General features: G+C 43.0%; 1 protein-coding gene across 4 annotated transcripts; it reads right to left on the bottom strand.

Annotated features, from left to right (window-relative positions):
* Nucleotides 1-7152: 7152 nt before the first annotated feature.
* LOC147447129 (uncharacterized) lies at nt 7153-9605 on the bottom strand. 4 transcript variants are annotated; one of them, XM_086523020.1, is made up of 5 exons: nt 9374-9605; nt 8614-8779; nt 8383-8480; nt 7970-8076; nt 7153-7620 (listed from the first exon to the last, which is right to left on the bottom strand). In XM_086523020.1, the coding sequence occupies exons 1-5, from the start codon at nt 9481-9483 to the stop codon at nt 7538-7540; spliced, it is 564 nt and encodes a 187-aa protein (XP_086379146.1). In that variant the 5' UTR covers nt 9484-9605; the 3' UTR covers nt 7153-7537. The 4 variants fall into 4 exon arrangements, 1 of the variants encoding a protein (XP_086379146.1); XR_015189595.1 differs by lacking the exons at nt 8383-8480; nt 8614-8779; nt 9374-9605 and adding an exon at nt 9140-9277 and having other exon boundaries at nt 7965-8076; XR_015189596.1 differs by lacking the exons at nt 8383-8480; nt 8614-8779; nt 9374-9605 and adding an exon at nt 8481-8522 and having other exon boundaries at nt 7965-8076.
* Between the last annotated feature and the right edge of the window lie 1085 nt (nt 9606-10690).

Here is a 10690-nt window from a genome sequence, read left to right as displayed (position 1 = left end):
TTAACTAAAGATATGGCGGAGTATATCAACTCCCAAATTCCACACACCATATCTGTGGTCATACACCATACCATGGTGGCTTCACAAATCAACTTCCAACAAGGGACTAAGAGAAATCTTAAGCCCACGGAAAACAAGGACCGTAACGAGCCTAAGGGGAAGGACAATGTCCAAAGGTCTCCTAAAGGCAACGCCAACAACAACAAAGCTAAGGAGAAGGGAGTTTCTAAAGGAAAAAATAAACTCTCTCCTGAAGAGCTACAGCGTTATCGTAAAGATAATCGTTGTTTCAAGTGCGGGGAGCAAGGGCATGCTTATCGTGCCTATCCCCACAAGAATACACGAAATGAGCCTCCTAGAGCTACCGTGGTCGAAATCCAAGAAGAGGATGCTCACCACAAAGGATCTCCTCTATGCCATGCTTGGGAAAATGTAAGAGAACATGATGCTTTTATTCTCTTTGACCCTGGTTCTACTCACAATTTCATATCCACAGAGTTGGTCACCAAGCTAGGCATCCAAGCCTATGAGATGGGAGATGTCCTACCTGCCGATGGTGCTTTCAAGGGGCAAGAAGCCTCAGTCACTTCCTTAATTAGGAAATTGAGGCTCCGTGTCCAAAGCTATGTGAACAAGGAGTACTTCTTTATCTCTCCTCTCAAGCACGAGGATGTAATCCTAGGGGCACCATGGTTTGATTGCATGGCTGTCAATGTTGAATTCCCTGAAAGGCAAATCTATTATAGGTTCAGGGAAAGATATGTACATAGATGCTAAGGAGTTGGGTAGTATAATACCTCTTGTACATAAGCAAGCTTTCAATAAGTCAATAAAGAGCTCTATTTTCGTGTACATGATTTTTGTTAAAGATTCTCAAAATGAACCTAATGTTATAGCAAAAGAAAATATAAACAGTCAAAAGGAATTAGGGTTATCCAATTTTCTCAAGGGTTTTCAAGATGTTTTTATTGACGATATCCCTTGTAAACTACCTCCAAAATGAGGCAATGATGACCATGCAATTGAACTTCTTTCAAGAAGTTCACCGCCTAATAAACCTCCTTATAGAGTTTCCCAAGCTCAACAAGAGGAGATTATGTGGTAAGTGCATGAGTTAGTTGAGAAGGGCATGGTTAGGCCTAGCTCATCTCCATTTTGTTCACCAGTGTTATTAGTGCAAAAGAAACAAGGCACATATCGTATGTGTGTTGACTGTAAAGCACTAAATAGGATCACTATCAAAAATAGGTTTCCTATTCCACGGGTAGAAGACCTATTTGATAAGCTACAAGGGTCGACCTACTTCAGTAGCATTGACCTAAAAAGTGTCTACCATCAAATAAGGATAGTCGATCAAGACATTGTAAAGACCACATTTGCACTACATTTGGTCTTTACGAGTACATTGTCATGCCTTTTGGCTTGACCAATGCACCAGCCACATTTAACCGCTTGATGGAGAAGCTATTTAGGCCTCACTAAACCTTTACTGGAGTGTTCTTTGATGATATAATCATTCTACTCTAATTCACTATACGAACACAAGCAACACCTCTCCAAGTAATATTTCAAGTTTTACGAGAGAATAAACTTTATACGCTTGTGGTGATTGCCTTGGAGTTGTTTTACTCCAAGAAGGGCACTCCATAGCCTATGAAAGTCGAAGGCTTGACCCTGTTGAGAAAGCTCTTGGCATATATGAAAAGAAAATCCTCGCAGTTCTACATGCCTTAGACTCATGGAAGCACTTTTTATTGGGGACTCCTTTCATTCTATGGACGGATCACCAAAGCCTTAAGTACTTCATGATGCAGACTAAGCTCTCCGACAAACAAATGAGGTGGGAAAATTTCCTTTTGCAATTTCATTTTCATATTGGTCACATTGCTAGCAAGCATAATCAAGTAGCCGATGCACTCTTAAGACGACCGAGAGTGAATGTCGTTTCCATAGCAGCTCACAATGATCTATCTTCTATGATAGATGAGTATGTTATCGATCCCGACTTTAGGGATGTGATTTCTGCCCTTGCACTATGGAAGAAAGAAGAACCATTTATCCTACAAGATGGTTATCTTCTCTATGGCAATAGACTATGCGTTACTAACTCACTACATGAGAAAGTAATGTATGGATCTCATGTTCCTCTTTATGCGGGGCATAGAGGAATTCAATCTACCCTAAAAGGGGTAGAAACATATTTCTATTGGCCTACCATGAAAGCAAACATACAAGAATATGTTTCAAAATGTGTGGTATACCAAAAGACGAAGTTTGATAGAGGGAAGCAACCCGAATTGCCTCAACCTTTGCCATTCCCTAATTCACCATGGGAGAGCATATCCATGGATTTTATCTTTGGATTGCCTAAGTCTATCCATGGGAATACAAGAATATAGACGATAGTAGATAGGTTTAGCAAACAAGCACATTTCATACCTGTCAAAAAGACTATCAAAGCCCATCAAATGGCAACCCTCTTCACATCACAAATCTTGAAGCACCATGGCTTGCCAATGCCCATAGTATTGGATAGAGATCCTCGAATGACCCGTAATTTTTGGAAGGGTCTCTTTGAGAATTTAGGTATAAGACTAAACTTCTCTTTGGTCTATTATCCCCAAAGATGGCCAAAGTGAAATAGCTAACCTAAAAATTATTGATCTACTAAAAGCCTATGTAACACAAGTAGATCAAAGGTCCCAATGGGAGAAGTACTTACCGTTGGTGAAGTATGCCTACAATAACATTGTACATACCTCCACCAGAAAAACACCTTTCGAGATAATTGAGAGAAGATCCAAAAGTCCCTGCTACTTAAGGTACACGAGAAGATCTTTGCTCTTGCTGTAGATGAGTATAGCCGAGACCTACAAGGATCTTTCCAAAAGATTAGGGATGCTATCTCTATCTCACAGCAAAGAAAAAAGGCTGCTACTAATAAGCACAGAAGAGTTCAAGCCTTTAAACAAAATGATTGGGTTTTGCTTGAATTTCCCAAGGCTCGATTAAGACACACAACAGGCAAGAATCTTACGGGACACCAAAAGTACTATGCTAAGTTAGCAAAACGGTACTATGGTCCCTTCCAAATTCTTAGACCAATCAATGAGATGGCCTATCAACTCAAGTTTCCCAGTTAGTGACTCATACACAATGCTTTCCATGTGAGCCTACTAAAGCCTTACAAAGGAGAACCACCTCAAGAACCAACTATTGAAGACCCACCGAAGATCAAGGACCAAGAAGAGGTGTTGCAGCCTGAGTCCATTCTTTGACACGAAGACAAGGTATTGAGAGGCGGTAAGATTATCCGACGTTATCTTATCAAGTTTAAGAACTATCCTTTTGAAGATGCTAGATGGATGCAAGGCATACAATTAAAGATAACCTAAATCTTGCCAATGTTTACAATGCTTTCCTAGAGTAAGCAAATGTAAATATGCTTAAATGAACAACGTTTTTGTCTTATAAGACTCTTTTTTTATCGTGCACAAATGTTAAGAAGTATGCAAGCTTAGGATCATGTTTGCAGAGACAACATCTCCCGAACACCAAGTAGAGCTTGTCACTCTCCTATGGAAGATTGATAAGACGGACACGCAGACATGCTTGCGATAGCTAAGGCTCTCAAGCGTGTTAACCCTCGCGGTTCCCAAACACCCTATCGCCTACGACGGATGCCGTATTATTTGTTTGGTAGAGTCAAGTACCAAGCTTGTTGGTCCAATAGGAAAAGGTTAGAGTGATCGCCGATGAGAAGTGCACTCTAATTGGAACATTCAAGGGTTAGTTGGCTAAGCATGTGCGCCCAAGTGTGAATGGAGCGAGCTCATATAAAAGTCAACTAAATCTAAAATTCATTCATTCTTTCATTTGTGCAATAGAAGAGTGTTGTTGCTCCATCTCCATCTCCATATTCTTCTTCTTCACCTCTTTGGTGTGTGTGTGTGTGTGTGTGTAAGAGAGAGAGAGAGAGAGAAAGTGTGATTGAACATTGCGACGATGGCACGGCAGCGGCGAAGCGGTTGAGCGCGGCACGACGGAGGCTCCTTTTTCTTCACGACGAGGAATCCTCCACGAAGGTGAGCATAGAGCGATGAGTGACACACCCTTGCTCTCTTGAGTTTGCTAGATTATTTTAGTTGCGTGCTTAGAGCCATTTGTGGCTCGCACACAGTGTATCGACAAGTTCCTTCCATTGACACGTGCGACAGAAGCGCACATTTTTGACGTCACTGTCGGAGAAATGCCATGCATTAAGCTCGAGTAGCACTCTGTGCTTCTCTGTGGTGAAATTTCAATTGTAGGAAAGGTAGGGAAGGAATGTGTGTGTGTTGAGAAAAAAGATTTTGTGTTGCTACTATGTATTTCTTTGTTAATGAAGTTTTGAAAGATTACTGTGTTTTCTCTGTACTAAAGTGTTAATATTAAGGTTGTTAGTTCTGTGTAATGTAAAGTACAGTAAGTAGGAAGTAGATCTGTGAGAGCTAATGAAGTGTGTTAGTGTGTAACAATAGGTGTATTAGTTGTACTAATACGATCGGCCGCTTTCGACGGCCTCTCTCTCCCTTTTTCACGTGAAAAGGGACTTTTTTTAGTTTTGAACTTTAGCGCAGATTGCGACACGTGTAAAAGGCTCCCCCTTCCGCCATATTATGTTAGTAAACAGATATCAACGTACCCCCTCCAAACACACACATAGTGTGTGTGTGTGTGTGTGTGTGTGCGCGCGCGCTTGTGTGTGTGTGAGAGAGAGAGAGAGAGAGGTCTCAAGATGATGTCAATGAATTGACATTGGCGAGCATGTGCAAAAATCCCATTGCACAAAAGGGAATACACCTCTAGAAGTAGTACATTGTTACTTATTATCGTTGTTAGTCTGTGTTGTGGGGAAAGGGGAGGGGGGGGGGGGGGGGGGGGGGGGGGGGGGGCCAAAACTTTACGTGCTTGATGGTGGAAGTGGCATAGCCTTCTACTGTCTACATTACAAATGCTCTCAGCTTTTGCACCGACCTCACGGGCGTCTCATCTTAGACTTTCACGCAATGAGGATGAAAGTAGCCTTTGACCTCTACTCGCGCTCATTCGTCTTCGTTCTCCTGTGCTCCAGACGCCTCTGTTTGAATTTCTTCAGACGGCGCTCAATGCGTCTCCCTCCCTCTCTCTCCTGCATTGCAAAGGGACAGGATTCTCTCTCTCTCTCTCTCTCTCTCTCTCTCTCATGAATCCATGACTCAAACGTCAGAAATCGAATGAAAAACTCGCTACAAATATAGCTCAGCCTAAAAGGAAGTAACTCATATGAGGAAATCGGCCGATGCAAATAGAGATGATGAAACAGTAGCAGCACCCTTCACTGCCGACAACGTCGCGGGGTCATCGCTGGCGTTGTGGTAGGTACAGCAGCTGAAGGAGCTGAGGCCGATGTAGAGGATGGAGCCAAGGGAGGGGCAGGTGCCAGAGCTGGCCAGTGGAGCTTGCGGGGCCAGGTTACTGAGATTCCAATAAGTTTGTAGAGGCTAGGGTCAGAGGTTCTGAGCTTGCAAGCAGCGGGCAACCGAAGAGCAGCACTAACATGCACGCCCAGCAGCTCTGTAAAATAAGTGTTGTAGAGCCGGCACAGACATTCTTTGGAGTTGGTAATGACCGAGGAAATGTTTGAGCAGCAGATTGCACTGTCGCCAACCTCATCTCAAATGGCAAACAATCAAACAGCTATTGTTGCAAAAAGCATGAAATACTAAGACCTTCAAAGGTTGTGTTGGAATAGGAAGGGAGAATCAATCATCTGGAACTCCATAAAAAGTTTAACCACTGCCATTATGGAGGAGAAATTTTATCCACTTTTATGTCCCAATATGCATGACAACTATGTCAGGGTTTTGTGTTTATGGATGGACACTAAAGTATAACCCTTCGGTGTATTTGAGCTTAGGGGACTTCAAAAATAACGATATGGATGCATATAGAAACCCTTGATATGAAAAGGAGGGTCAAAATAAGACCTTTGTGGCACTTAGATTCAGCTTTGCTGACTTACTTTCTATCCATGCTGCTGACAACCTTAGCCAGATCTCCACAACAGTCAGAAAACTGTGAAGATAAGCAACTTCACATACAGATGGCCTTCCTCGCTGCAAAAGCTTGCGGAGAAAGAGGAAGAGTCTGTCGGGAGTCTAACTCCGGCATTCCAACCCACTTTGCCGAATAATTACACGACATAAAGACGACCTCCCAGCGATGCAATAAATTTTCTACCTCATTCACAGTGGCAGTACCTATTAAGAATTACAAAATACAGAAAAAAATGAGGCAATCTCAATCACTGCAATTAAGAGAAGAAAAGCACACACAAAAGGGATAGAAGCTTGCCCACTAAGCTTGAGAATTCAAGGATCGGTCTGCCTCTCTCCTGCGCTGCAAAGAGACATGTTACTCTCTCTCTCTCTCTCTCTCTCGATAAATCCATGACTCAAGAGTCAGTAATCAAATGAAAAACTCGCTACAAATAAAGCTAAGCCTAAAAAGAAGTTACAATCCTCTGTTGGAGTTGGTGCAGGAGCCTGCCCTGCTACTCCGCCTACCATATACACCATTGCCATTTTTATCATACCAATGGATACAATCATTGCATATATTATGGGGCACCTTCGTTCATATTTATGTTAGCCTCACCCTTCATATGAGTAGTCTTGAGCCACTTCATCTCAATCTAGCAAGTGTAGACACAATTACCTCATTTTGTTCAAATTAAGTTCACAAACACACATGCAACATTTACGTCTGCGTTTGAAAATGCACACAAAATATAGAAAGCGTATAAAGTGATGATGGAAGGGCCAAGGGGCTATATGCTGCATACATAAAGTGCCCTTTAAATTGATCAGGTTCACTTAATCGTTTTTACCCAAATTGGAGGTGAAATTACTTCTCCTCCAAGCTAAAAATTTCCAATGACTTTTATATTACACAGAATTATTGAAGGTTGTATCCCTTTCTTAGAATCTGTTTTGAAAATCTTGAGTTTAGGCAACGTACAGGATGTGGTCACGCTTGAGTTTAGGCAGCCTACAGAATGGAGCAACTTTCCATGAATAGGAAGTTTTGGCTCCCTGAACTCCGCATATGCTACCTGTGATTGAGAAACCTTCATACTTAGCCTAATGCTAAATAGATTGTCATTTTAGTTAAGGCTGCCTGACTTCTCCTTGCCATCATAGTTATATATCTTGTAATCTGTAACTTCATCATATATGTATATAGATATCCTTATCTTTATGTCCTTTGTATCTTCACCTCTCTCTCTCTCTCTCTCTCTCTCTCTCTCTCACACACACACACACATTGAACAAAAACTCAACAACTAACATATGTAAAACGTAGTAATCTTGGTCAAAGAAAACAAAAACCTGCTAATAGAAGTATTGATGTATGCAAGTTACGATGTATCTCATAGATGTGACACCAAGTGTTTTTTTTTACATTACGAATTCCTTGAGGGCCACTACTAAAATGGAAGTTTAAAACAACGTCTTCAGTTCTTATTATTTGGATGAACTTCTCCTCCTTTTTTGGATTTGGATTTTTTAGTCGCATCCCCAGTCTCGTGATAATGGCCTACATAAAAACACAGAGAAATCAAACTGTGTGTGTGTGTGTGTGTGTGTGTGTGTGTGAGAGAGAGAGAGAGAGAGAGAGAGAGAGAGAGTACGGAGGTGAAAGAAAAATTTCAAAGTTTTTACAAAATCAAGGGGTGTGAATAGCATAACAGTAGCTATTCAAAGTTGGCTTAGGAGCAAAGAGAGAGAGAGAGAGAGAGAGAGAGAGAGAGAGAGAGAGATTAGTGATCTCATCCATGGTCTCTCCCAATGCACACAAAAGCATGCACAAACTGGAGAGTTAAGAACTGCACCTAGAGAGAGAGAGAGAGAGAGAGAGAGAGAGAGAGAGCGCAGACATACCATACCATGCACAAAGAAAGAGCTAATGTTTTGTTGTGGGCTTTCGAAGCGTAGATTGGCCTGTGCCCCTCCACTCCAGAAGCATGTGTAAATTCTCCCTCTCAAACACACACTGTAGAAGAGAGAGGTTGGCCATGTAAATGCTCTTTATAGCACAATCAATCTCTCTCTCTCTCTCTCTCTCTCTCTCTCTCTCTATATATATATATATATATATATAAAAGAGATCTACTGCCAACCCAATTCTTGAACAATCATGAGTACAGAGAAATAGGAGATCTATAAATAATTAACTCTTTAAGCCTCAAATGAAGAGCTGGGCTATTAGAGATTGACTCCCCCTCAATGTACAATGGAGCAATAAATGTAATGAAGCAAAATGGCTGCAAAAATGGACCCAAATTGCTGAGACACTTGCCTCTCTAGAATCACATACTGCACATCAAACATCCTTTTAAGGTCCCCTTGTATTATGTCTCTAGCTGCCTCTTCACTTGCACTCCATTGCATACCCACCTATCACTTGCTTGTCACGCTTTCGTCTCGCCTTCATTCGACCAATGCCAATAGTGATTTTGTCCCCTCGTGCCATTCATGTCTTCCATAATGCATTGCAACACCGAGCCATGCTTGAAGTAGGGCTTGCTACCTCATACATCAAATGCATTGCCTCCGGTGGGATCACTGCGTCGATGAGGGCCAGCTCAAAGGAGCCGGTCTCCCAGGGATCAGAGCCGCTGCCTTCATTGGTTTCGCCAAATCCATGCACCACGAAATAGTGGTGGGGAGTCTCCGGTCCGACCACTCTTTTACCACTGCATGACACCGTATCACCATCACCACACACAGGTACAGCATCCGCCTCGACCCTCAGCTGGAGCCGTTGCTGAAAAACCCCCCCAAGCAAATTACCTTCACCTACATCGCTCAAACCCATCTCTCTCTCTCTCTCTCTCTCTCTCTCTCTCTCTCTCTCTCAAAGGAATACACAAACCATACAACAGTTGCGTGTAGACTCTAGAGTACACTACAAAGAGAAAAACTTGAAGCATATGGAGCACAGATCGTCTTGCAACAGTACTTGCAGAACAGCAGGAGTCTGTGTGTGTGTGTGAGAGAGACAGAGAAACACAGAGAGAGAGAGAGAAAGGGAGAGAGAGATTATTAGCACACACCCGGGCGAGAGAGAAGGGATGGGTCTATGGAGTTTCTTATGTCCTGCTTGGAGCCATTAGGGAAGATTTTCAGAATGTCCTCCTTCAAAATTAAAAAAAGACATGCTCGGAAACATGATGGAGTACTGTATAGGAAGCAGCGTTGATCTGCGCGACGACCCCTCATCATCAGCGATAGTAGCTCCCATCTGCGCCCATTGGCGATAGTAGCTCCCATCGGCGATAGTAGCTCACATCTGCGCCAGCTTAGACTGTGACTGTAGCCTCATGTGCTCTGAGGTGAGGGCTGAAGGCGAAGTAGTAAATGTGGGGCTGCAAGCAGAGCAGGAGATGCCGAGCTGCATCAGATGAGAAGCTTCCCCTGTGGTGAGCGGGAAGACTCTCTCTCTCTCTCTCTCTCTCGACTGTCTCTCTCAGTCTCTCGCATATGCCGCCGGCATAGATGGCGGAAGTTGCACACACACAAATTCCCATGCATTCACACATAATTACTCTCTGTCTCTTAGCCGTCCTCTCCCTTACCAACCTTCTCTCATTTATTTCTCTCTCTCTCTCTCTCTCTCTCTCTCTCTAAAATTTAACTCATTCAAATTTCCATGCTGAGTACAAATTCTCCTGTATTAATTCACTCACTCCCTCGCTCCCGCCCGCCCGCCCGGAAAGTCCTCTCCTATTACCGGATAAAGGAAAACATGACACATGTCAAGGATGAGAGCCAGAAAACCTCCCTCCTTTAACTTTAGAATAGAAGTAGGTAGGTAGAGTGTGTGTGTGTGCGCTCGCGCGTAGGCCGCGGCGATCTTATCCCAAAAAAAAAAAATTTAAAAATTTTAAAAATTTAAAGATAGGACCGGGATCGGGAATATCTTCCAGATCCAAGCCGAAACTCACGCTCAGGCTCAGGCCTCAATCGCCTTTTAAAATTACATATTTTAGTTTCACATGTAGCTAAAAAACAATTTTTTGAGGACCAACGGAGCTTTAGGTGATCAAACATTGTGTTGTAAAGCACACTGCAACCCTCTGAGTGATACGCTCATTTTAAGCTATCACACACTTTAATCAAAAAAACCGATCATTACAAAACATTAAAAAACGAGTAAAAACAGACGCCTAAAAAAGTAAGCGGTTAACCTTCGAGGTTATTCGCCAACGCTTGTAGGGTGCCAAAGGCACATGCATCTGCGGTATGGTCGTGTGCTAGAGACAGAGCAACTAGAGAGAATTTCGACTTACGCGAGCTCTCAATATCCACCTACCTTAGGTTCCGGGCCCTCGGCGGGGACCCAAGGTAGTACAAACCAAGACCCAAACATAGCGGCTAGTGACTCTTCCTCTGACTACGACGTCATGGAAGGTTACCCAATGCCTAATCCTGATAGCTCAAGCCAAGACATGCATGCCATGGGCCCACAGTTCGGGCCGAGCGTGCTTAGTCGCTTGAAGGAAACCTTTAGTAGAGCCACTCGCTCCGAAAATGGAGCTAACGATGTAAATGAGGGGGGTGGGGAAGTAAATTCGCCATTCATGACTAACGTAGATCCTATGCCT

This window comes from Adiantum capillus-veneris, chromosome 11 (assembly GCF_014529385.1).
Source record: "Adiantum capillus-veneris isolate H3 chromosome 11, ASM1452938v2, whole genome shotgun sequence".
In the NCBI taxonomy this organism is placed as follows: domain Eukaryota; kingdom Viridiplantae; phylum Streptophyta; class Polypodiopsida; order Polypodiales; family Pteridaceae; genus Adiantum; species Adiantum capillus-veneris.
Note: the sequence above shows the minus strand (reverse complement) of the source record. Positions and strands in the feature narration are given on the sequence as shown.